We start from the raw sequence: 27,752 nt of genomic DNA on the forward strand, positions 1-27,752 counted from the left end.
GTACATTTTCTTCGGTTTGCATAGTTTTTTCTGCTTGGAACAAAAAGGGGCTCCCAATGCGCTCACCCTCGTTATCAGTAATCACGGATGAAATTTTCTTCAACCGAGCGTTGATTTGCTTTGACGTCTTGTTACTAGATGGCGCTACTGTTTACGCGCGCGCTTGAAGGACGCTACGGCAAGGCCAGCTAAAACTATACTTCGGAGCGGACAGCGTAACGCACGCAGCGCCGTAGCGCTTTGCGTGCGCAAGCACTTGCATACGCACAGCCAAAACGGTCTACAGACAGGAGGCAGGGACGTATCGGTGCTGAAGCGAGAGGCCCTGCTTCGACCGGTGGCGCCATGTTGCCTGAACGTGGAGCTATTTTTATTGTTGCACTAAAGCGCCCCCGTAGGAGCGCACGCATTCCATTCGCAAAATTGGAGGAAGCGATCTCCGCCGTAGCTACGTGCTCCGTTCTTGATCCGGCGGAGCGCTCGCGATCTGCCATTGAAATTCAAGATAAGGCTCACCCTGTGTCCCATCAAATTTTTGTTCAAAGTAATGTGTATCGGGTTCTGTGACATGCACTGCTGCTGCTTTGTAAGGGACGATGACTTGTCCAGCTGCCGCCTCGACTCTCTCATCATTAATAGAAATGAACAAAAATAAATTAAACGATCTTAAGACACGCGTATAGCTATACCCTAGGCGTGCAGCTCTACAATTGTTCGTACAATTATCCTGCCGTGCTGAAGGTTCTTGCACAGCACTGCCACGTTTAAGAACCCGCACATAATATGCGACGTCCTTGTCGATTGCAAAGGCGTCCAAGACCTATGCAACAAGGAAGCAGCATGTATGTTGCGCGCATTTTGGCACCAAATCCTGATATGTGCAGACTGAAGTTCCACCTACAGCAGGGCATAGACTTGGCCTTGAAAACTCGCATTGTCGCGAAGACGGTCCTTAAATTAATTGTGCCAGTCAGGCATTCCCAAGTCCCTAGGACATCATTCTTAGCTCTTCTTTCATTTCCTGCGGCTACGCACCACATTATCGCATTAACGGAAAATGGCAGCAAGTTGACCTGCGCTTTGCTTGTGCCTGAAGTCTGTTTAACAGTGTGTCGCGCTATACATACTTATCCTGCAGAAAGTTCATGGCTGCCATTAACAACCTGGAACCTTTACTTACGCAGCAAAGTCGATACCGCCACGAATGTTCTCAAGTGGGGCTGTCTGAACTAACCACCAATAGAGTAAATTGGTGGGCTAGTTGGTTCATACTGCGCAATGGTGGAACCAGAGAAGCAGACGCAGCAGATGAAAAAGGAGGCACACGCACAACACCGCGGTGTTGTGTGTCTGCCTCCTTGTTCTTGTCTAGCGTCTGTTTCGCTGGTTCCACCATTGCGCATTATGAACCACCCATCCTACTTCTAGCAAAGCAGGCAGCTTGCCACCGGTGCGATAGGCAAGTATGGCTGAGCGTTGGTGTATTTATAAGCTCCACATAAAAGTTTGCAAGTAAACAAATGTCGAAGACGATGGTGCCGCAGTGCGGTCCCCAACGAAGGCGCCTCTTGCCATCCCGCGGTGACAGAAGTCTGCGAAGTGAGATACGCACGAGTTACAAGTTGTCTAGCTTACGGTGCACAATAAACATGAATTTCCCTCCACGCATACTAATGACAGAAATTGATCTTGCTCAAAATTAAGGGCTTCAATTAATTACCGGTACAGCCGAGCAGCTGCAACCATATTTTCATTTATTCAGGTTTCCTTTTTGGTCATGCTACTTCACCGAGTTGTAATGGGCAGCGGCAAACAAAACGTAAAAGCTTCCATTTGTTTTGAAAGTACTATCTTGGTTCCCCCAAGACCACGTAGTCCAGAAGAGGACCAGCAACAGCGCGTGCCACCTTGCCGGATGCCAAGAGGACACTGAAGCTACCCACACCACCGATGCCTGTCAGCAAAAAAAAAAGGGAGACAGCACAGTCGTGTACAGGCCACCGCATTTTCTCCCACTCATTCACTCTCCCATCTAGAGACTAAAACAAATATAACGGACTAGATTTCGTTCGTTGCCCTTTCCACCTCGACGGGCAAAGAGAGAGTGAAAATACTGCGCATAAGGAATTCTGCCACCTGGCGTTAACAACTGTGGTCTTCCCGCGGATTCTTCAGTTTCGGAGGGAAGCCTCGTTTTTTAGAAGCGTGTTATGGCTTTAATGAAATAGCGCAGGCTGGCACAATTGGTGCTAGTTTGCAACCACTGAGTAATAACACAATTAGAAAATTGGCACATGAATCATCGCATCAGCAATAAGGCATGAAAGGCTTTTCTTTTCACTAATGTCAAGAAATCCACCTCACGTTAAGGAGAGAAACAACGCCATGCTCAGTGAATATACGTGATGTGTTACTGACGAAGGCTTTAGAAAGATTTACAAAGGCGACAGCGAAAAAATATATATATATACCAGCGAATTCAGAAGTACAAGTGTTTATTTTTCGGCTTAAACGCGCCAGAATGTCTTCGAACCATTACAACAAAAACGTGGCAACAAATATGCTATGACTCGTAACAGTAACGGTACACAGTCGTATTGTGCGAAAAACTAAATCAGTTGCCAAAAATACACAGGAAATAACATTCTAGGGCTCCACTATATCGGGTAGCCCCAAAGTGGAATGCTGATTTTCGGAAGCTAGTTCAAAAAAACGTTCCATATTGGTTATTAGGATGCATACCTTGCACACTGAAGAAAGCCTTCCATGTATCTTAAACCATACACAAATTCGCAACTTCCATTGCTGACCACTTTCAGCCAGCCTTCCCAAAGTCCGGGTCTAAAAGCGCTTCTCTCTAATTTTACAGAAACCAGGAGGCATAGTGGTGGGGTCGTCGACAATGATGTTGCTCAACAATGCTAGCGCCTCATTGTCGTCGAATATACCCCAAGAAGCGGGGCCTCTGGAAAAGTCAGTTGCTGAAATTGCGAGAAATCGAAGCTTGGGGAAAAAAGGCTGCATCATTTCTCGAACGACGACAGCTGATCCACTGTCCTGCTGCTGCCGATCAGTGCACTGCTGCTGTGCCCATTCATACACAGCCGAGATCACAGCCATCTCAGAAACACCGGCGACATGGTCTAGCACGTAGTTGACGGTGCACTCAAAGCACGAGACGAAACTGGTCGAGGACAACACCCGAAGGCCTTGTTTCCGAAGCATCTCCCTCGCAGGCGCATCTGCGTCCTGTTCACCCGTCGTGAGAATGTTGTCCAGAAAGGCACACACGTCACCAGGCTGTATATAACAGGCAACATAATCTACACATTGCTGTGCAAGTTCCGGTACCATGTACTTAACAGCCGCTGTTTGGGTGTAGAATGCTTCGCTGACATTTGCTGCCTGCAGTCTGCCGCTGTAGAAGTACCTGCGATGTAGAGAAAGGCCAGCTATTAAAGACAAATACAGGTGATGTACTCAGCATTTGGGATCAACTGAAAGCCATAAAACATCTGTGAAAGAAGGAAGTACTATTTTTATACTCTTCAACCTGTCGCCCGAATGTTTCCGCGATTTAGCATTGTGTAACTGTACTCAGCGTTAAGAGCGACATAGCGCATGCAAATGCCCATCGATCGCCAGTGGGTTAATCGAAAGTTGGATTTTTAAGAAGCGTTAACTAACATTTTATTTCTGCTCGAACCCAGCGTCACGGTCCTAATTAGAGTCGCATTATTCCGCGGACGTGATGCTTAACGCTCGCACGTTTGGAACCCCATTAACGTCTTGTAATTTTACTTGTGTTTACTGAATATATATTCTACCTGTATCCTGGATCTCTGGTTCCTACGTAATGGCACTTGGTCCAAGCTAACCCAGTGCCATTTACTACTACAACATGACAGAAGCGAGCCAAGAGGGTGGCACAACAAAGGAAGCATGTCCTCTGCATTTCCTTTGTTGTAGCGCCCTTTTTCCTGACATCCACCATGCAGGCCTAGAAACTCTCCCAGTACACAGTGTTACTGTTACAATGCAAATAAAAAAGAAGCGACATAGAATACCTGGAAGTAGGGAAAGATGACAAGTCTTCTTGTGTGAAATAGAGATGTGCCTGGTACTCGCAAGAGCTTTCGCGCAGCAGCCAACAAAATACGAGTTAGTGCGGCAAGCTCGTGGAGGTTACCCAACTACATTTTAGAGCGAGAGGTCTACTCCTCGGGGTACACATTCCGTTTATGATGTGAATGAGAAAATGATCTTCAATGCTCCACAAGGCCAGACCGAACTTAATTGCGTGGTAGCATGGTCCAAGCCATACCATAGGTGTCACGTTAAGAGACCTGAAACGGGCAGAGTGGGTGAGGGAACAAATGCGTGTTAATGACATCCTAGACGAAATCAACAAAAAGCAATGGGCTTGTGCTAGGCATGTAATGCGAAGGCAAGATTACCGCTGGTCCTTAAGGGTAACGGAGTGGATTCCAAGAGATGGGAAGTGAAGCAGGGGGCGGCAGAAGGTTAGATGGGCGCATGAGATTAGGAAACTTGCAGACATAGGGTGGGAGCGGCTGGCAAAAGACAGGGTTAATGGGAGAGACATGGGAGAGGCTTTTTTCCTGCAGTGAGTGGTCAGGCTGATGATGATGATGGCCCAAGCTATGGTAGTATGACCACGTGGTCATATGACTATGACCACTGAGTACCTGACCTTGACCTTCGATTTCAGACAGTGAACACCACATCGACAATGACTTTCAATGCCTCACAAGGTAAACCCAACTTAACTGCATGGTGGTATGGCCCAAGCTATGGTAGTATGACCACTTGATTGATTATGACCATTGGGTACCTTACCTTGACCTCTAACCTAGACATTTTATTTCAGAGAGCGGATGCTTAGCAGACCCTTCGCTCGTATAACTGGGTTCAAGCCACCTTTAACGCCAGACATTTTTTTCTCGGTGAAACTTTAAAAAAGAACTAAGGACTACTCCAACTCCATAGAGTTACTGTTCTAAGAATTTTTTAATGTGGCTCTTTCTGAGTACTTAAGGTTTGTCCAGCAACGAATGAGGCATTTATGGCCGAGAAAACTTAATTTGTTTTGTAACTTGATTCAAACTCGCCAATTCTACCGATAAGGATTGATTTCCGCCGTTCTGAACTCAAAAGGAGAGTCGCTCATCCCCAAGGATCAGCGGCTTAAAATTTTTGTGCGGGGGCGCAGGTACGTATATTGCAAAACAGGATGATAATGGCGATACTTGCTTTTGATTTTTTGTATTTGCATTTTTATAAAAGCTCCATTTTAGATTATGGTGGTCCCTTCTTTACTCGAATATCGCAGTCTGTCAACAGAGGCAGATGTCTAACTGTCATCGGTATACATTTACAACACAATATGGAGAAAAAGACTTACAGTGGGAGCAATCACTCGAAACGAATTCAATGAAAAAATGAACACCGCTTCTGGTGTACTGCAAACTGTGCATGTGCCACACGCGGTCAAAAAAGAAGAAAAATTAGACATAACGAACAAATGGTGGCATATATATCCCAGAACATTGACATCCCCTCAACTATTTAGCTGTATAGAAAGAAGAGTGTTCATGCTCTCGATAAACTGAGACAGTCCTCGTGCTGACACTTCCTTTGTGCACTTTCGTTTTAAAAGGCACAGCTAAAATACGCACAGCAAGGATAAACATGTACCGTCTCTGCCAAAAGTAACCAGGCAGGCGCGAATGGCCCGGGAGCGGGAGCGCGGTTGTGAGATGGTATTGCAATCGCCGGCGCTCGCTTCCTGACCACCGCTGATGATGCTGCTTGCCGCCCTCATACTCGTTGCGTGGATGATAAACACCTCGCAACAATCGTGACGGCGCAAACAAACGTTAAAAGCGGTAATCTCGGAGCAAGCGCTAGAGAACGCAATGTCATCTCACGACCGCGCTCCCACTCCCAGGCCGTTTGCGCCTGCCTGGTTACTTATGACAGAGATGGTTGCGTTTAAAGGAGTACACCGCCTACATCAATAAAGGAAATTTAACTTGGCTACTCTCCGTTTGCGCATCCACCTCGTATGCGGGAGGCGTGGGGCTCTATCCCCAGTGCTGCCGGGTATCCAGCGGTGATACAGTGGGTCCGAACTTTCCCCTGAGTGATATAAAACTGGTGATGTTCATCATAGAAGTCAGGAACTTTGTTACGGTAGTAGCGCTGCTCAGGACGACGCCTCTCTAGTCACAGTGGCGGTGGATCTTTTGAAAACATCTTGAGATGAACAAGCACAGTTAAAACGTGCGAGCACCTCGCATGCGGGAGGTTCGGGGTTCAATTCCCAATGACTCCGGATACCCTCCCGTGTTACAATATGTTTCAAGCTTTCCCCTGGTGTGATGCTAGGCTTATGACGAAGAGGAAATCTTGTGCCATGATGACCTTCGGCCACAGATGCCCTTGCGTCATAAAAAATACATCATCATGAAGTTGGCTACTCTGAGGAAGATAAGTGTACAAAGCAAAACACGCAAGCAGTGTCGTTTTCTTCTCTAGGCGAGCCGCAGCAAGAGCACTTGTTTCTCTGCTTTGCCGTTAGTGCGCCAGTTTTTCGTTTCGCAGAGAACGGGTCGAATAAAAGTGACATACTCCCCAGGGGAAAGCTCCAGTGGCCCTATCGTCAATGTTTCTCCTTCACAGAATTTCGCGCCAATAGCACCGAGAAACAAATCGGCAGAATCGATGGCAATTCACTAAAATTTTCAAGTTCCACGGGAAAATACTGGCACGTACCGAAGCAGGCCATGGAATCCATCTGGGTGCAAGTCAGTGATCGCGATCTTGTCTTCCACTTTGAACCCGCCGTAAAACATGGCTCTGAAGGCTTCATTCTGCAATGCCAGGATGAGACGATGGGCTTTAAAAGACCCACGCTTTCCAGGATAGTGTTGCGATTCGACAGTAAACTCCACGTCAGCAAGCTCTTGAGATTCAAGAAACGTCGTCAACGAGAACTGTAAAAAGAGGTAACGGTAGGTTAGTCCAAGAAAGGGAATGTAAAGATAATCAAAGCACTGAGCAAGCGTCTCTCCTCTTCTGTTTTCGAATAGTAAGGGAGCGCAAATGTTAACAGCACCGCAGTTTATGCTTCAGCGAAGCACTTACTGAAATGGCTGCCCTATAAGATGTGTCCTTAATATGTTAGTTTTTTTCACACTGACACCATAACTTCCTTGAATTCATTAGCCTCGCTACAGAGGTGTTAACTTGCATGGATTTCGCTCACAGCTACGTCGGTAGAAACTTTTCAACCTGCGGAGAAACAATGCGGGGCTGCCGCTTTTGGCTAGCTCTCGTTTAAGCCTTCAAGCACCCCAGTCGAGCAGTAATGCAGGCATACTTATGCCATCCAAGGTGTCCTGTGATGATTTATTTTTTCAGCTTGCGGCAGCACTCCCAATCGCATCAAGCACCACAAATGAGTTACACACTATGCTGTTGCTAACGTCAAGTGTTGAGCGCCAGCATTAGAACTTGCCAATGAGCTAATCAGTATGTGATGTGGCTGGTTACCGGGAAGAACTGCATCCAATGCGACCGATAATCAACAAGTTTCAAATAGTTTACTAGCATCGTAGGCATGTAGGGCGCGCCGAAAAATAGCAAGCGGAGAGCGTATATATATAGTGGTCAACGTACCCGACCGAGACTTTACAGTAGTACCTTATTCAACTCATGCATGAATATTGGAGCAATCTGGCATGACAGCATTTAGAGATAAAAATGAAAGTAGAAAGCGTAAGGACATCTAAGACTTAGCAATGTCTGCTTTACGCAGGGAGTTGAACGTATAAGGCGGGCACAGCTGGTACAGAACTAGAGCAATGGAGGGATATGGGGAGGGGCCTTTGTCTGTCTGTCAGTCAGTCAGTCAGTTTTTGTTTGCAAGAAAATCACATCTTCCTGCGGGTGGCATAGACGTATCATCAATTCAGGTATATTAACCTATAGAGGTCGAAGAGTGTAGAAAAACATGTGGTAAGCATAATCTAGGCTTACAACATGTGGTAAGCATAATTTATGCGGCACACAATAAAATGAACAACGGCCGAGGAGAAGCCATAGTAAGCTATAGACAAAAGAACATGCTTCGTCCAGGCGAAGGGAAGTCCACTTGCCAACACGTTGTCAAGCGGACTGAGGCCCTAACTTTACTCTTATTTTATTTCAACAGGACAGCACTAAAGGCGCCGCTGAGCAGAAAATCGGCCTCGGCTTTGTGAGCGAAGCTTCACCGGCATGGCTATGGCTGTAGGTGCCCAGATAGCAACCTAGACGGCAGGTGTGCCACCTAGGTGATGTGACCTTGCGGCGTGATGACAACCTGTCCACAGGGTTGTGAGCAAACTGCCCCCGCGGCACTTAAATTAATTATTGGTCGCTCGGCAAGAGCAACGTGGGCCGCACAAGTTCCTCCGCTGGGACCACGTGTCATCGCGTGGCAGTGGCGATGAAAGGAGGGGTGTCAGAGCTCCCTGGGATCTATGAATGTGAAGTAGAAAATGAGCTTCTGCATATATGAAAATTAACCCACTACGCTATCGCACTACACCCTTAAGGCGGTGCGTGTGTGTCCCCTGCAATTTTATTTTTTGTTTCATTATTCCTATCTTCCTGCCCCCTCTCTGCCGTCGATAATTTGCACTGGTTTTAGATGTAAACCGTGTGAAACCAGCGTCCTGCGTGCACCTATGTTGCTTAAGTGTCAAAAGTGACAGGTGCAGAATAAAAACAAAATTACGGCTTCTGACCTGTGCTTCTGAGTGCTTCCAAAGTATTGCTTCACACAGCTCTGGAAAGAGGGTGACGCCATGATCCGTAGCGATTACTTCAGTATGTTACAATCAGCAGTCATTAATAATATTTCGAGCAGTTTTATTATAAAGTATCCAAAATTACATAGCCTCGTGGTAGAGCAGCCGCCTCAGCTTCGGGAGGTGGTGGGTTCGACTCCCACCGTCGGCCGGGTACCCACCGGTTTCCTCAAAATGGGTACAAGCTATGACCCGGCCTGGTGCTCAGCTTACTAGGGTGCATGGCTTGGAAAAGGAGCCTGCGCCTTCAAATCCCGTCACTGTGGGCTTTGGAAAAAAAGGATCACAAATGGCCTTCTACCGCATAAGGCAGATTTAACTTTGTTGACGGCGGAACTTATCGCTGATTCATCAGAGCAACTGTGGTCCAGACCCTTCTCCCAAGCATCTTACCCAGAAGAGCCGAGCACCAGGCCGGTGAAAATCTTGTACCCTTTAAAAACCGGTGGGTACCCGCGGCACAGGGGATCGAACCCAGCACCTCCCGAATGCGAGGCGGATGCTCTACTTCAAGGTCACGCTTCGGTGCTAAAAAGGGCCACAAATGGGCTTCTACCACACGAGGCGGATTTAACGTTGTTGACGGCAGAACTTATCGCTGATCCATCAGAGCATCTGTGGTCAAGACCGTTTTCCCAAGCATCTCACCAAGAAGAACCGAGCACCAGGCCGGGAGAAATCATGTACCCATTAAAAATCGGTTGGTACCCGGCCGCACTGGGGATCGAATCCAGCACCTCCCGAATGCGAGGCAGATGCTCTAGCACAAGGCCATACTTCGGTTACTTCGGCTACTAAATCAGCTTGTATGACAATAAAAAGGAATAAGCATAAATAATTTTCCATACACCATAAATAACATATTACTCACTACAGTCACGGAACATAAATATCTCGGTCTACTAATAACTGATGACCTCCGGTGGAACGTCCACGTGGACATGATTACATGAACAGCTCTAAAACGACTCTTTTTTTATTAGACGACGTCTGCGACTAGCGACTAGCCCGTGCCCAGACTAATCTATTAGCATACAACACTTCGGTTAGATCTGTCTTAGAATATGGCAAGGTCATTTGGTCCCCTCATACTAATCAAAATATTGCCAAACTCGAAGCAGTTCAAAGAAAAGCTGTCAGATTTATGTTTAACAAATACCAAAAAACTGACTCGCCAACAGAAATAATGAAACGTGAGGGGATACATACACTCCAAATACGTAGTAAACTCGCGCAACACAAGATGATGTATCAACTAATTCATCACCAATTAAAACTTGACGTTACTAAATATATTTCCTTTTCTAAAGCAAGATCGACGTGTCACAAATGTTCTAATACACTTAACGAGTACCCTTTCCACACTGACTGCTTCAAATACTCATTTTTTCCGTTTGCCACTCGTGAATGGAACAGACCAAACCCTTCAATAACTAGCAGCTCATCGTTAGGAAAGTTCAACGCTGCTATCGAGAGCTCGGGACTTAATTAGCAAATATTTTTTTGTGTGTATGTTTTCTGTGTTGCTAATATTGCTTCCTATTCTGTGTGCCTTTTTAATGTTACCTTTGTTCAGCTATGCACAGACTACAAGTATTGTTTTCGGAACTATTGCGATGTATCTTCTGTCATGACGCCTATTGTGAGATTAATTTGCCTTGTTTCGATATGGTTATGATACAGTTCGTTATATTGTTATTCTGCGTTGTATTTTTGGTTGTACTTCCATAGTTTATTCCAGTGCCTTTACTGTGCCCTTACTATTAGTTGTCTATTTTACGATCTTCACCAAAATGATGTATTTTTTGAACTGTTATTACTAACCCTATTTTGCCTTCCTGCAACAATCCCAAATGGGATTAGCAGTATGTATAAATAAATAAATAAATATAATACTAAATATTTATATTACGAAATCGCAGCACTCGAGTTTAAAAAAACTTGTTCGGTGGCTTACGCGATCGGACGCTTTCCAAAAGTCAATGAAGACACTAAGCGAGAAGCTTGCGCACAAAGGACTCTTAAATTTCTTATTTTCGGTCGATAAAGGCGATTTAAATCCTGCTCTTAAACATTTGCTGTCTACCCTTTAGTATGCAATGTTTATCACAGAAACCTGATATTTGCAAATATTGCATTTTTTAAACACTTAAAAAAATGGTTACAATGAATATTAGATGAAAATCTGGCCGATCATTTCTGCCTAGACCCTTCTGAACAACAGCAACTTTGACAATCTGCATCTTTCTAACGAACACTGGGTGTTCGAGGCAGCAACTAAAGATGTGTTCTCATGCTTGACTAATAACATTACCATTCACAATATTCAGCTGATTGTCGAACTCTTAAGGTGAGGTTTTCGGCAAGGCTTTTCTTCACCTTCATTTATCAAAATACTACCAGAATTTAGTGCGCACATTCCCGGTCATGTATACTCACTTAAAGTCGATTCAAGTGGAGATAACCATCAAATCGAACATTTTGTAGAGAGCCAGCACCCGTACCTACACGGCCACTAAGGCACTATACCGACGTGAATAGCATTTTCAGGCCAGTTACTACGGCCGCGCCTTAGACAACGCATTCCCATATTGCGCTATCTGTGGAAGACCGGATGCATGGCATCTTTGAAGCCATTTTTTTTTCGGAACCGAGAGCTTCGCGCATTCCTGAAGATGTACCTGAAACGTGTCTGAGCGCAAATTGTGACACGTCACTAGAAAGCATTTAATCTTTAACATATGTCTTTATAGAGACGTTACCTATAAACAGATGTATAGTTAGGCATATAACTTGCTTCAAATTGTCAGCACGTAACCCTTCAGTGGTATTGAAAATACACATGCTCATATTGCACGCTAGGGTACAGGCCAAGGCGAGAACTGAACCGCTAGCTTTGTTAGACTGGCTTGTCTATACTCTTGCAGAGTTCAGAGTACTTACTTACACAGCGACATCAGCCTCATCGGAAGTTTCGCGTAAGCACTTCTGTGCTTTTCGCCCACGAGTCGTAGCAACAAAGGATGCGGGCATTGCGGCCTAAGCAGAAGTGTTAAAAATACCTGTGGCCACTTCAAGCAGACGCGGTTCAGCTTAAGCCCAAAGCACGGCAGCATATGGCAGCCAACCTAAACGAATACCAATAGCCATTTCACAAACCACCGGTTTCATTGCCATATGTAATCTTTGTCAAAGACGAGAGAGGGATTAAAAGGAAGGGGGAAGACAGGGATGTTAACCAGAAGGGTGTTCTGGTTGGCTACTCTGCACCGGGGAAGAGGGAACCACTTTATTCCTTAAACCATACTGGTCTTAACGGGCAATTTCTCCCTAGCCATATGTGTTATCAGCTGTGTTACAGCACTGTCAAATTCAGGTGCAACCGGACTAATTTGATGGTCGAGTTCTGAATCACTTTAGAATAAAGAATTCAATCGCCCTGCATCACATTTGTTTGGATGTAGCCTTAGTGGTCAGTATATACCACTTAAGCAATAGAACATATAACAAATAATACAAATATTAGGAAGCACTAATACCGTATTTACTCGCGTAATTCTTGCACTTTTTTTCCCTGAAAATCAACGCGAAGTTTGGGGGTGCGATAATTATGCGGGGAAAATTTTCAAGCAAATGTTTCGGAGTGTTAAATGCAAAGATGAATGGGTGCAAGATCAGGATTGTCAGGTCGGCAATTGTAAATATAACGAAAACATTACTTTCAAGCGTAACTTACCTTCGTTATGAAAGTACAGGGTGAACGTAAGCTCAAGCTGCTAAAGCACTTTATTTGCCGCGCGCAACCTCCCCGCACTACTGGCGTTGCGTACGTCCTGCAGGCAATTCTACTCTTCATCAGAGTCCGTGTCGACACTGGAATCGATGGTTTCTTCACCTTCCGATGCTTCTTCGTCGTCCCACACCAGGTGGTCCTCAGTCGCATCCAGGACATTCGAAATTCCTGTTTTCTTGAAGCTTCTGGCCACCATGTTTACATCAATCATCCCCCATGCCTCTGATACCCAGCTGCACAGCAGCTCCACGGACGGTCTTTTGATCTTGCCGCCTGGCGTCAGAGCATGTTCTCCTTCGGCCATCCATTCTGAGTACAGCCTCCGGACGCTATCTTTAAATGGCTTGTTCAAAGATACGTCAAGAGGCTGTAGCATTGATGTGAGGCCGCCGGGTGTAACAGCCAGGTCTGTGTGCAGTTCCTTGAACTTCGCCCGAACCGACTCTTGAAGATGGCCCCGAAAGCTATCAAGCACGAGGAGCGACGGAAAAAGAAGCGCTCCCGGTCGCCGCCCCCACACAGTCTTCATCCAGTCCACCATAAGGTCCGCGGTCATACACCCCTTAGACGCGCACGTGTATACCACGGGGGAGCTTTCCTTTCGGGATGGTCTTCCGCTTGAAAATGACGTACGGTGGGAGCTTCCGCCCGTCCGCCGTCACGCCTAGCATGACCGTGCACCTCTGTTTTTCGGCACCTGTAGTCCTGACGTGCACAGTCCGAGCGCCTGTCTGTTCGACTGTCCTGCTGCTGTGCATATCGAAATTCAGCGGAGTTTGGTCCGCATTCCCTATCTGGGAGAGCAAGAAGTTTTTCTCCAGCCGGATCCTGATAACGAATCGATGGAAGTCCACTATTTTCTCTTCATAGGCTGCGCGCAGGCGCTGGCAAAACGTCGTTCGCCTTCTGAGCGAGAGTCCATTGCGCCGCATAAATCGTGTGGCCCACCCGTTACTAGCGCGGAAGTCTTGCACCGGGATGCCCTCCTTTCTTACGATCACGAGCGCCTGGTTCCGTATCAAATCAATCGACACAGCACACCCATCCGCTCGTCGAGCCTTGATATATTCCAGTAAAGAGGATTCGACGGCAGGAAATTTCCCAGTCTTCGGTCCACGGAAGGCCCGGCGCGTCTTACCAGTCGTCTTGAGTTCGTCGTGCTGCCGTCTCCGGACGCAAAACTCGTTGACGCCGAAGTGTCTGCTGGCGGCGCGGTTGCCATGTTCCAACGCATACTCAATAGGTTTTAGCTTAAAAGCAGCTGTGTAGCTTGCGTAGCGTCCCATGGCGAAGCGGCACAAAGAGCACGGTGCAACACGCAAACAAGGCAAACGAGGCCTAAGAGACACCGGAGAGCTGGAGACACCTTCGCAAATTGGCGTAGCGGTGGTGAGTGGCGGCGGTGGCAGCGGATGATAGCACAGTACCGCCGCCTAGTAGCACGCGCGCCCACCCATGGCAGTTAGTTCTGGCCGCAGTCAATAGATGGCGATGCCTACGACAAGCAGGGGAAAGGGCAGAGAAGAAGGTTCCTAGTGGCACATCAACAGGACCAGATGGTATCCCGATTATGTTGTTAAAGAATTTGGACCAAAATCCAAGCAAACATTAATACAGGTAGTGAACAAAATGATAGTGGATGAGAAAGTCCCCGATGAATGGCGATTAAGTAGAATGAACATGATATATAAGGGAAAGGGGGACAAAGCAGACGTAAGTAACTACGTCCCATAACAGTGACATCTGTGGATTACAGGGTGGTGATGCAAATTATAAAGAATAGACTGCAGGCTTGGGCGGAGAACGAGGGGGTGTTAGGGGAACTACAGAATGGGTTCCGGAAACAAAGGAGGTTGGAGGACAATCTATTTCATTGACACAGTGTATACAAATTGCGGAAAAGGAACATAGGCCCTTATGGCTAGCATTTCTGGATATTAGGGGAGCCTATGACAACGTTACTCAGGAGCATTTGTAGGACATACTGGGCACATTGGATGTGGAAAATGGAGTAATTAATCTTTTAAAAGATATATATAGAGGTAACAGAGTGCTCATAAAATGGGAAAAAAATGTATCAGGGCCTGTAGAGATACAGCGGGGGCTTGGACAAGGATGTCCTCTCTCCCCTTTGTTGTTCATGTTGTACCTGCAAGGGTTGGAGACCAAGCTAGAGGGGAGCGGACTAGGCTTCAACCTATCTTTTTTCAAGCAAGGGAAATTGACTAAACAGACATTACCGGGACTGATATACGCGGACGATATAGTGATAATGGCTGACAACAAGGAAGACCTGCAGAAGTTGTTAGACATATGCAGTACAGAGGGAGATAGATTAGGCTTCAAGTATAGTAAGGAAAAATCTGCGGTCATGATATTTAATGAAGAGGGCGGCGAGCATAGAATACAGGAGTTCGTACTAAATGTAGTGAATGAGTACAAGTATCTTGGGGTGTAGATAAATAACAGTGTTGAGTACCTGACAGAGCATGAAAAATATGTAATGAATAAAGCTAGTAGGAATGCAGCTGTCATGAAAAATAGGGCACTGTGGAATTACAATAGGTATGAGGCGGTAAGAGGGATCTGGAAAGGGTTGATAGTCCCTAGCCTGACCTTCGGTAACGCGGTCCTGTGTATGAGGCCGGATGTTCAAGCAAGGCTGGAAATTAGGCAACGGGGAGTAGGGAGGTTAGCTTTGGGAGCACATGGCAATACACCAAATCAGGGGGTACAGGGTGATATGGGATGGGCGTCTTTCGAGAGCAGAGAGGCTAGCAGTAAGATAGCATTTGAGGAACGATTGAGAAAGATGGAGGAAAAGCGGTGGGCTAGGAAAGTTTTCAGATACCTGTATATAAAGAATGTTGACACGAAATAGAGAAAGCGAACTAGAAAATTGACAAGCAAATATCTGGACAGCAGTAAGAGGGCAAATCAGCAATTATCGGTTAAGAAAAAGGTTAAATAAACAGAGAGAGCTTTGTAGAAAACAGGGATGCCGACGAAATCGGCACTGGGAACATACCGGACCTTTAAACAGGAAATTGTCAAAGAAAATATCTATGATAATTGTAGGGGAAGTTCTTTGTTGTTTGAGGCCAGGACTGGAGTTTTGCGGACTAAGACGTAAAGAGTTAGGTACCAGGAGATAGACACTTTGTGCATTGCGTGCGGAGAGGAGGAGGAAACGGCTGAACACTTGATACTTTTCTGTAAATGGCTTCTCCCTACAGTGGAAAGCAGCGGGGCTGACTTACCCAAGGCATTGGGGTTTAGGGATAGTGATGGGAAAGTGGATTTTAAGAGGTTAGAAGTAACAAAGCGAAGCTTATCTGATTGGTGCCTAAAAGCAAGACAGGAGTAAAATTTCACAAGACATGGCTAGGTGGCTTAAGCCACCGCCCAATGTAAAGGGTTCAGCCGTATCCATCCATCCATCCATCCATCCATCCATCCATCCATCCATCCATCCATCCATCCATCCATCCATCCATCCATCCATCCATCCATCCATCCATCCATCCATCCATCCATCCATCCATCCATCCATCCATCCATCCATCCATCCATCCATCCATCCATCCATCCATCCATCCATCCATCCATCCATCCATCCATCCATCCATCCATCCATCCATCCATCCATCCATCCATCCATCCATCCATCCATCCATCCATCCATCCATCCATCCATCCATCCATCCATCCATCCATCCATCCATCCATCCATCCATCCATCCATCCATCCATCCATCCATCCATCCATCCATCCATCCATCCATCCATCCATCCATCCATCCATCCATCCATCCATCCATCCATCCATCCATCCATCCATCCATCCATCCATCCATCCATCCATCCATCCATCCATCCATCCATCCATCCATCCATCCATCCATCCATCCATCCATCCATCCATCCATCCATCCATCCATCCATCCATCCATCCATCCATCCATCCATCCATCCATCCATCCATCCATCCATCCATCCATCCATCCATCCATCCATCCATCCATCCATCCATCCATCCATCCATCCATCCATCCATCCATCCATCCATCCATCCATCCATCCATCCATCCATCCATCCATCCATCCATCCATCCATCCATCCATCCATCCATCCATCCATCCATCCATCCATCCATCCATCCATCCATCCATCCATCCATCCATCCATCCATCCATCCATCCATCCATCCATCCATCCATCCATCCATCCATCCATCCATCCATCCATCCATCCATCCATCCATCCATCCATCCATCCATCCATCCATCCATCCATCCATCCATCCATCCATCCATCCATCCATCCATCCATCCATCCATCCATCCATCCATCCATCCATCCATCCATCCATCCATCCATCCATCCATCCATCCATCCATCCATCCATCCATCCATCCATCCATCCATCCATCCATCCATCCATCCATCCATCCATCCATCCATCCATCCATCCATCCATCCATCCATCCATCCATCCATCCATCCATCCATCCATCCATCCATCCATCCATCCATCCATCCATCCATCCATCCATCCATCCATCCATCCATCCATCCATCCATCCATCCATCCATCCATCCATCCATCCATCCATCCATCCATCCATCCATCCATCCATCCATCCATCCATCCATCCATCCATCCATCCATCCATCCATCCATCCATCCATCCATCCATCCATCCATCCATCCATCCATCCATCCATCCATCCATCCATCCATCCATCCATCCATCCATCCATCCATCCATCCATCCATCCATCCATCCATCCATCCATCCATCCATCCATCCATCCATCCATCCATCCATCCATCCATCCATCCATCCATCCATCCATCCATCCATCCATCCATCCATCCATCCATCCATCCATCCATCCATCCATCCATCCATCCATCCATCCATCCATCCATCCATCCATCCATCCATCCAATCCAATCCAATCCAATCCAATCCAATCCAATCCATCCATCCATCCATCCATCCATCCATCCATCCATCCATCCATCCATCCATCCATCCATCCATCCATCCATCCATCCATCCATCCATCCATCCGTCCATCCATCCATCCAGATGGCTCGCGGCAGTAATTTTGGGGGTGCGATGATTTTGCGGGGAAAAAGAATTTCCAATTTTCGATAGCCAATGTGGGGGTGCGAGCATTACGCGAGTGCGAGCATTATGCGAGTAAATACGGTACGTCAAAGGATTGGTAATGATGTCGCTATATATGTTGTTATTTTACCACGCCTTCATTTTTATTTTCTAAAGAAACGACAGCTCCGGAGCACACCTTTGTAGCGACTCATATTTTTCGTTCTACAACATAAGGCTGTGGCAAATTTTTCCTCCTGCGTCTGCGAATCTGTACTGATCATCGGCACAACCTATTTCACTTTGCATATTTTATATAAACACACCTGCCAATAGCTGCGACGTAGCGGCAAAATGAATGCGAGTGTCTTCAACTACAAACACGGCACTTGAAAAAACTGGTACTATACCCATACCTACATATACTACACCCACATATGTGGAAATCGACATTCTCAACTTTACATTCGTAGGTCCCTGGGAGTACTCACACCACTCCTTCCGCAGTGCTACAGCGGTTAAGGGACGCACCACCACCTTTCGATGGCAGATGCTCCAATCGGTGCAGCTCCTGCGACCCAGGTTGCTCTTCGCGGGCAACCTCTCGCGACCAATAACTAATTTAACTGCCACCTGCAAGGGTAGTCAGTTTGCTCACAATCCGAGGGGCCAGGTTGTGACGACGCCACAAGGTCACGTGGTCTACGTGGCCCACCTATGTTGCTTCTCCAGGGACTTGTCGCTCACAATGCCGACGGCTACGACGTCGGATTTTCTGCAGAACGTGAGCCTTAACGCTGTTGCGTTAATGGTAGCGCTGCGCCTCGCCGATCTCGATGCTTATATGTCTCTTATAGCTCAATACGACGTCGATACATTCCTGTTCATTTAGCTCAGGAAGGCCCGACTCTTCGGTCACCACACCCACCAGGGTGTAATTTCGAACGGGGCAGATCAAATCACTCCTACCTATCTGCCAAATGATACAAATAAACTTACAACTCACCTCAGATTCGAATGCCTGGGTCTGGGTTGCAGCCGGCAAGAGGATGTAGTTATCGAAGCCGGAAAAGGACTTGCAATAGCAAGCTGAAATGAAACGCAGCAAATAAAGAGTACTAAGGACCACACACAAAATCTCCAAAACGAACGTGTTGTGACTCTCAAAGCGCGTATAACTTGACACCAACGTAAGAATAAAGCGTTCCACTATTGGTACAGCTGTGCAGGATGAGAGCGGTCACAAAATATATAGATGGAATGATTTCAGCATTAAAGTAAAACGATCAGGCTATGTTTTTTATGGCAACATCTAACTACTAAACATACTGGGAATAAATGTTTTTCCTGTGGTCATCATCATAAGCCTTACAACTCCCACTGCACTTCTTACTCTCATCCTCCCATCTAACTTTATGCCGCCCCTACCACGCTTGCCTTCTCTTGGAACCCACCCTGTTACCGTTCCGAACCAGCGGTTATGTTGCCTTCGCATTATATGTCCTGACCAAGCCCATTTCTTCCTCTTGATTTCGAGTAGGATGTCGTTCACCCGCGTTTCTTCCCTCACCCACTCCGCCCGCTTCCGGACTCTTAACGTTACACCTATCATTTTTCATTCCATAGCTCGCTGCGCTGTCTTTAACTCGATCTGAACCCTTTTTGGTAGCCTGCACATCTCTGCCCCATAGGCGAGTTACGGTAAGGTACAACCGTTGAATACTTTTCTCCTGAAGGATATTGGTAAATTGCCATTCCCGATCTGAGAGAACCTTCCATATGCGCTCCTCTCCATTCTTGTTCGTCTAGTTATTTCGCTCTCAGAATCCGGATCAGCGGCCACGACCTGCCCTAAATAAACGTATTCCATTACCCCTTATTATGGAGGCAAAACGCAAAGGCGCCCCTGTGCTGTGGGATGTCAGTGCACATTAAAGATCCCCAGGTGGTCGAAATTATACCGGAGCCCTCCACTACGGCACCTATTTCTTCCTTTCTTTCACTCCATCCTTTATCCCTCCCCTTGCGGCGTGATTCAGGTGTCCAACAATATATATGACAGATACCGCGCCATTTCCTTTCCCCAAAAACCAATTATTATTATTATTATTATTATTATTATTATTATTATTATTATTATTACCACTTCCAGCACCTAGATACTGTTACGAACGGCGACAGCCAGTCTAGTTTAGCAACGGTGACAGCAAGCCTCGCCTGTTGGCAGTTTGCAAAGCTGTTTCTACAGCGTGCCTCCGATCGCTCCCAGGCCTGCCGTCAAGGACCATGCGGAATGGGCCAGTTACCGAGATTTGCCCGGTCGGAGTATGGGACCCGAAAGAGCGGATGCCTGAAGTTTCAGCACACCCGAACCCCGTTCTGAAGTCTCCCACGCCGCCGCAGCAAGCAAGCGGTCGTTACCTTCCCCAATCGCCGTGACTATGTCGGGGAACTAAAGGGGCTCGTTTCCGGTGGCTTTTGCGCCGTTGTAGGCACCGCGGCGGGCTGGCGGGCATCGTACTGAACCATCAGAGGCATTGCAGGAAAAACTACCACTTCTAGGTTTGTCTTCCCGGCCTTGCGTTCGGCCTTGCGTGTCATCATCTGATAAAGCACAGGTGTCAGCAACGCCTGGGAACCTTGAGCTGGCCAGAGGACATTACTCCGACGGCATCCTCTTCTCTCCCAGGCTCCACATGTGATGGGGACGTGCCCATATGTGCGGTGGTGTGAGTTTGTGCGAACAAGTGAAAATTTCAGGCCACTCCCACCTCGGCGAGGGCGTCCTCAACCTTGGGAATCTAGGGAAGATGAACGCTATAAAACTTGACAGCGAGTGCATTCTAATAGATCTCCGCTTTTGATGCTCTCTTCTGATCTTTACGCTTGTAAAACTGTAAATAAACCCACTGTACAGTTTCTTCCTTAACGGAGTCCGACAACGTCCTTCGGAGACGGGACCTGCGGTGCTGAACGAGTTAGCCTACTCAAGGGCCCCTCCATCTCCAACTCTGGTGGCACCGGTGGTGTTGAAGCGCAATCGCCATCACTAATGACCTGCGGTGGGGTTGAAGCCCCATCTCCAACACTGGTGGCCTGCGGTGAGTTTGAAGGGCTAACTCCAACACTGGTTGGCAGCAGCTTGGATGCACCGTGCGACATCGTGGTTTCTCTACGGGTGAGCTTTTGGGCTTTTGCTATGGGATTCGCCAGGCTTCCTATTTGCAGAGAATAATCTTGAACCTCTGGTAATCGAGTGTTTGTCAATTGAGAGTGGTTACTCTCGCGACATATTTTTAGACAGGAGAGCCAAAGATGAGTAAGCGAGGTGATGGACCTAATGTAATTGCCGAAGTCGGACTTGCTGTTGTTATGCGAGGAACTGTCAGTACAATTTCAGAGCAATATAACAAAACTTGAGCTACGCAAGACCATTTACAGGCATGTCGAGAATAACGATCATCTTGTAAATACGTGGAAGTTGGTACAGGAGGAAACAACACGTAAAGAGAAAGCCGACCAAGAGGAAAAAGCACGTAAGGTTAGGCGTTTCTTATGGAGGAAAAACGCTAAGGCGCCCGTGTGCTGTGCGATGTCAGCGCACGTTAAAGATACCCTGGTGGTCGAAATTATTCCGGAGCCCTCCACTACGGCACCTCATTCTTCCTTTCTTCTTTCACTCCCTCCCTTATCCCTTCCCTTACGGCGCGGTTCAGGTGTCCAACGATATATGAGACAGATACTGCGCCATTTCCTTTCCCCAAAAACCAATTATTATTATTATTATTATTATTATTATTATTATTATTATTATTATTATTATTATTAATATTATTATTAGGGAGGAAGCTGATCAGGAGTCGGAAGAAGAGAAAGAACGAAGTAGCGAAGAGCGACGCTATCTCCGTCCAGACAGGGCCCTTAACGTTCCAGTCCATCGCCGAGTCGGACAGACGTGACGCCGTAAGACAGCGTTCTGAAATGGCGCACAACCGATATGGAGGGTACAAGAAAAAGCGCGGCCAAAGGAAAGTGGCCATAGAGACTGTCACAGAGTTAGCTAGGTGCGTCTCCGCGACAGCACGTTCAGAAAACGTGAGCAAAGGGCACGGATGGCGTCGGACAAAGCTGAGCCAAAAGAGAGTCCCCACAGAAGCTAAACAGACCACCGCTCAGTTTGATAGTAAACCTGCGATTAAGGGTAGAGAATCGGAGTCTAACAGGAACGGTCGATTTAGAAGAGCTCCGAAGACGGGCTTTGCAGTTACAACACAAACCATTGCCGAGTTTAAGCGCGAGGACGCTAGAAAGTGGCCTGTAAAGGCGACTAACCGGCATGGGTGAGAAAGGCGTCACTGCGGCGTCAGTGAACAAGCCAGCTGTAGGTGTATTGAAACGCAGTATTGAAAGCCCCGCAGAGAGAGAGAGGACGAGAGTCTGATTCTAGGCAATCAGTGCGTTTCAGAGGAAATCAGAGCGATAAGCAGGCGGCGGAGGACTACCTTCAGGGAAGCGAACTGCCCAACTCGGGGGCAGCTGAGGGTCCGTCTGTCAGCTGTGTGGAGCTGAGACTCTGCTGCGAAAGCAAGGAGGTCAGCTTTGAATTGGATGAAGGTTTCCGAGGTGCGACTGAAGAACTAGAGGACGCTAGTTTTGATCAAGAGACGTGCACGGAACAGTCTAGGCGGAAAATGGAAAAAGCAAGGACTAAGAAAAAAACAGATGACTTGTCAAGCCCTATACGCAACTGCGCAGACAGGTGATAATGTTATTACACATGAAAATGAGGCAGAAGGCAAATGAAATCCCTCCCGCATTGTACCTTGCTAAAGGTACAATGACCGCAGTAATGGAAAAGAAAGAGTGCGTTTTCCGTCCAGAACTGTACAAAATGCTTCAAGGTGCATCAGCCTGCAAGAAGACTCGGACCACGCATGCCTGATAAATGCGCGGTGAGAGAAGAGGCAAAGCAGCCCGAGAGATCAGAAGGCGGTTGGTTGCGCAACACTCGGCGCATGCGAGCGCAGGGATCGTGCAACACAGACCACACATACAGGCTTTTCTCGCGCGAACTAGAGACGAAAGATGGGTCTTTCACTTTCGGCGCTGGATTCCAGGAAGCGCGCAGGGCAAAGGGGTAGCCGGACTTGCTTGGGGCGAGAACAAAGAGCAGCTGCTCGCGCTGGGCACAGCATATTACCCAATGTCGGTTCTCGCCTTTGCATGCCCTACCAAGGCCTTCTGAGCGCGTCGAGAGTTTGTGGAGATGAGCGTAGTGATCAGGAATGTTTTTTTCAGTTGCCTTCTGTCATGAGTTGACAGCAGTAGAATCAGAGCGCGACCCCGTACCAATCCTTTCAACGCCGGGGTGGTGAATCAGCTTTCATCCCGCGTAGCCATTCGAAGTAGCAGTTTTTTTTGTTTTTGTGAAATCGAAGAAGGAGACAACTTTTTTTAGGTTAAAGATTTGGATATGATCAGCCGTTACTTTTTCTTATAACTTCGGTAATGGTTATTGTGTCATTGACTTAGCAATGTAGAGTGTCAAGTTGCCGTGATACCAAATGACAAGGGCACTCACTGGAGTGTAGCTAAGAGTCGTGTAGATGAGACGTAGGTTCCTTAATTCGAACCGTTCGCGACAGTATAGCTAATGCATTGTAGAGGCAGGGAAAGTACGCATATTTGTCCGCATTTGAGCACTTGTGCTTAGCGGCGCCTGGTTAGTTAGCCGATTGTGGTATTCAGAGATTAACCTAATGAAGTGAGGTTGCAGAGTTTTGTGCAGAACAGCTTAGAGAGCTTTGAGTACAGATAATGGTACGAGGTGCAGAAATGACACAGTGAGTTTAAGGGAAGTCTGTCGCCGGTACGAAAATGAGTAAGGATTGTGATGCGCAGTCGCACCACAGAGATTTGAACTCGACCATTGATTCTCAGTCTCGAGCGTTCAAGCTTCTTGAGAAGAACATGTAGATTATTCTGAGCGTGAGCCAAATTTAAGCACTTTCGACATTCGGGTGGTATAGGGGGATCAGAGCTTTCATAAGGAATGGAGTTTCATTTCAAAATATTGTAGGCTTTTATGCACCACCGCTCATCGTACAACACAGCAGTCTGTCTTTGGCGATCTCAGACGTGACGCGAACGCTCGCTTTGACCCTAAATTCGGGCAAAGCTGAGGGGTCAGTATTCTGGGGAAGGATTTTGTTTGGCACTAGAGGGATGCCCGGTGGCTCCTGAGTGAATTCCGAGCGCTGACATGAGGAGCAGTGCATTTTTTTTTTATTCAGATACCCTAAAGGCCCTTATGGGCATTACATTGGGGGGGGGGGGGGGGGTTAACAACAGGATATTTCAAGCACAATTAGGGGGGGGGGGGCAAGGCAATATAGAACATCGCGGTAAGGATCACCGAATACAACAAGAAAATATAAAAAGAAAAAAAGGAGAGAGAATTGCATACATGCATACAAAAAAAAGAACAACAACAACACTCCGTACAAAGCATGTAGATACACTTACAATGCGTCAAAGGCATAAAATTCTGCTTTTACCCAACATGCGTAAAACTGCGTTTCAAATTACTTACAAATGAGTCATGATCACGTATAGAAGCAATTTCTTTTGGCAGCTTATTCCAGTGATGAATAGCTAGAAAGAGCGGTGATTGTCGCAGGAGATTCGTACGCGCAAACATGGGACGCACTTTGAAGGGATGGTCGATGCGGGGGAAAATTTTTTGTGGGGGTTTGATATGGGATGCTGTAAAGGATGACGGGGCATGATACAATCTGTGGAAGTGGGAAAGTAGTGCTAACAGTCGTCGTGTTTCTAGAGACGGTAATTGGAGGGACTTTTTGATAGCCGTGATGCTGGATGTTCTAGAGTATGTTTTAGTGATGAAGCGTGCTGCTTTATTTTGTAAAGATTCCAGCTTGTTTATTAGGTAAGTCTGATTTGGATTCCATATTATGAAAGCGTATTCAATCTTTGAGCGAACTAGAGCTGTGTAAGCTAATAATTTAGTTGACTGATTTGCTAAATATAAATTTCGCCTAATGAAACCAAGTGTTTTATTTGCTTTCGAAATTATTTCATCAATGTGATCATTCCATGTAAGGTTAGAAGTTAAATGGACTCCCAAATATTTTAATGTATACACATTCTCTATGCATATGCTGTTCATAAAATATGAACTTAAGTGAACGTTACTGGCTCTGGTAAATGTCATAGTTTTTGTTTTAGAAACATTAATTTCCATTTGCCATTGCTCGCACCAAAGTGAAATTTTGTTTAGGTCGGCCTGTAAAATATTAGCGTCTTCAGAGGTAATAATTTGTCTGTAAAGCACGCAGTCATCTGCAAACAATCGAACTGTTGAGGTCAGGTTGTTACTGATGTCATTAATGTAAATTAAGAACAAGATTGGGCCAAGTACGGATCCCTGGGGAACGCCAGATTTAACTTGTGCTAAAGCGGAAAAGTGATCATTTACGGAAACAAATTGGTAGCGATCGGTTAAAAAACTTGAGATCCAATTAACAATTTTTTCATGTATGTTAAGCCGGCTAAGTTTCGTCATTAAGCGAGAATGGGGAACTTTATCGAATGCTTTCTTGAAGTCAATAAATATGGCATCGATTATTATGGAATCGTGAACAGCTTGATGAAGATCAGTTATAAGTTCAAAAAGCTGTGTTTCACAAGAGCGTCCTTTCTGAAATCCATGTTGATTGTTAGAAAAGAAGTTATGTTCAGATAAATATTTCATAACTGCGGAAGATATGATATGCTCAAGTAATTTACATGGAATACTAGTTAAGGATATAGGTCTATAGTTTGAGGGCACTGAACGGTCACCTGATTTGTAAATGGGAGTGATACGACCGACCTTCCAGTCATCTGGTACGATTCCTGTATCTATTGATTGCTGGAAAAGGGTGGCTAATACGGGAGATAATATAGGTTTAGTAATTTTAAGCATCTTTGTGCAGATGCCGTCTGGACCTGGCGCTGAGTTATTAGAAAGTCGATCGATGGCCGATTCTATTCCCTCTGGTGTAATTATGAGATCATTCATAGATGAGTCAATTGAAGGAAACGTAAGGTCAGGTGGAATTGGATTTTCGTTTGTGAATACAGAGCTGAAAAATGAGTTTAATTCAGTCGCAGCTTCAGATGGTGAGAGTAGCACACCGTTATTAACGATTGGTATAGTGGATTGAGAAGAGTGTTTAGGGTTAATTACTTTCCAAAACTTTTTCGGATTGTTCATTATCATGCTGACGATGTCACCGTTAAAAAACTTGTCTTTAGATGCTTCAATTTCAGCTTTACATTTATTTGATTGTTCTTGGTATCGCTGCCAATCACCATCTGAGTGGGACAACTTAGCTTTAGAGTAAAGGCGTTTCTTTTTATTTATTGCTCTCTTCACTTGGGACGTGAACCATGTGCTCTGTGTGCATTGCTGTTGTTTGGAACGTCCCACCTGTGTTTTCCTTTGTTGGTGGTTTGGTGCTTTGCGTTTTGCCTAGGGAGTTGAAGTCGCAGGCCAGGAAATGAACAGGGACGTAAGCCCATCTCTTCCTGCCCAGCGGTCAGTAACGCTGGCCAATCGAGATTTTTCGGGCCGAGGAGGAGCTGTTACGAATGGCGACAGCCAGTCTGCTTTAGCAACGGCGACAGCAAGTCTGGCCTGTTGGCAGCAACCACTTATGCTTCTACTGGGTGGCTCCGAGCAACTCGATGGTGATCGCTCCCAGGCCTGGCGTCAAGGACCACGAGGAATGGACCCAGGTGTCAGCTGGTTCCAATCACCGAGCTTTTCCCCGTCGGAGTATGGGACCCGAAAGAGCGGATGCCTGAAGTTTGAGCACAGCCGACCCCCTTTCTGAAGTCTCCGACGCCGCCGCAGCGAGCAAGCGGCTATCTTCCCCAATCGCTGACTATGTTGGGCAAAAAAAGGGACTGGTTTCCGGTGGTTCTTCGGTGTTGTGGGCACCGCGGTGGGCTGCCGGGCATCATCCCCAACCATCACAGGCATCGCAGGACAACCGACCACTTTTCGGCTTCTCTTCCCGACCTTGCGCCTCAGTGGTCATCTGATAAAGAAGAGGTGTCGGAAACGCGTGGGAACCTTTAGCTGGCCAGAGGAAATTACTCCGACGGTATCCGCCTCTCTCCCAGGCTCAACATGTGATGGGGACGTGTCCATATGTGCAATGGTGTGATTTTGAACGAACAGGTCAGAGTTTCAGGCCACACCGTGACAGATGAGCAACGACAGAATCAACTTGGGCGTTCCAGTTCATGTGATTGTGGGAAAGTATTCCTAAACTTTTAATCATTTCTTTGAATTATAATTTGGTGCTATCAAGCTTTATGTCGAAGTTCTGAATAATTTCTGATCGCCTTGCATGAAAAGAACGGCTTTAGTTTTTTTCAGTATTTAAAAGTAGTACATTATTTTCAATGCAGGAGGAAGAGGAGGGACCTTAATGGAACAGGAGAGGCCTGCCTGGTTGTCAGCCTGGCATGCTATTGCAGGTGAGGGTGACAGAAGAGAAGATTAGAGAAGAGGGTGGTGAAAAAAAGAGGAAAATAGAAAAAGAAAGGGTGAATGGTGTTATCAAGCACACTCACGCGCTCAAAAACACACGCGCACACACACTCAATACTGTCAAGGAATGTCCACCAAACCCGTGTCTCTTAAAAACATCAAAAATGTTTTTGTCCCGCGCACACCCGAAGCCGCGTCCCTCCAGAGTCCAAGGACGTGCTCCAGGTGCACGGGGCCCTCCTGTCGGAGTCCTAAAGCACTTGAAAGTGGCTTGCGATAATTTGTGAAGACTGGGCAGCGGAAGATCAGATGCGGAAGATCTTCGGGCAGACCACATGTGGGGCACAGAGGGCTACTTGATGCACCAATTTTATGTAAATAGGATTTAATGAAG

At 46.6% G+C, this 27,752-nt stretch overlaps 1 protein-coding gene across 1 annotated transcript in view; it reads right to left on the bottom strand.

Annotated features, from left to right (window-relative positions):
• Positions 1-2,499: 2,499 nt before the first annotated feature.
• Positions 2,500-27,752, bottom strand: part of LOC144102001 (BTB/POZ domain-containing protein 3-like) — a 38,788-nt gene continuing 13,535 nt past the window's right edge. Inside the window, exons 2-4 of the mRNA XM_077635245.1 lie at positions 18,800-18,882; positions 6,799-7,019; positions 2,500-3,430 (exon numbers count right to left, since the gene is read on the bottom strand). Coding sequence (XP_077491371.1) covers positions 2,842-3,430; positions 6,799-7,019; positions 18,800-18,882 — 893 coding nt within the window. The 3' untranslated portion in view covers positions 2,500-2,841. The remainder of the gene's footprint in view (positions 3,431-6,798; positions 7,020-18,799; positions 18,883-27,752) is intronic.

Source organism: Amblyomma americanum, chromosome 8 (genome assembly GCF_052857255.1).
Source record: "Amblyomma americanum isolate KBUSLIRL-KWMA chromosome 8, ASM5285725v1, whole genome shotgun sequence".
In the NCBI taxonomy this organism is placed as follows: domain Eukaryota; kingdom Metazoa; phylum Arthropoda; class Arachnida; order Ixodida; family Ixodidae; genus Amblyomma; species Amblyomma americanum.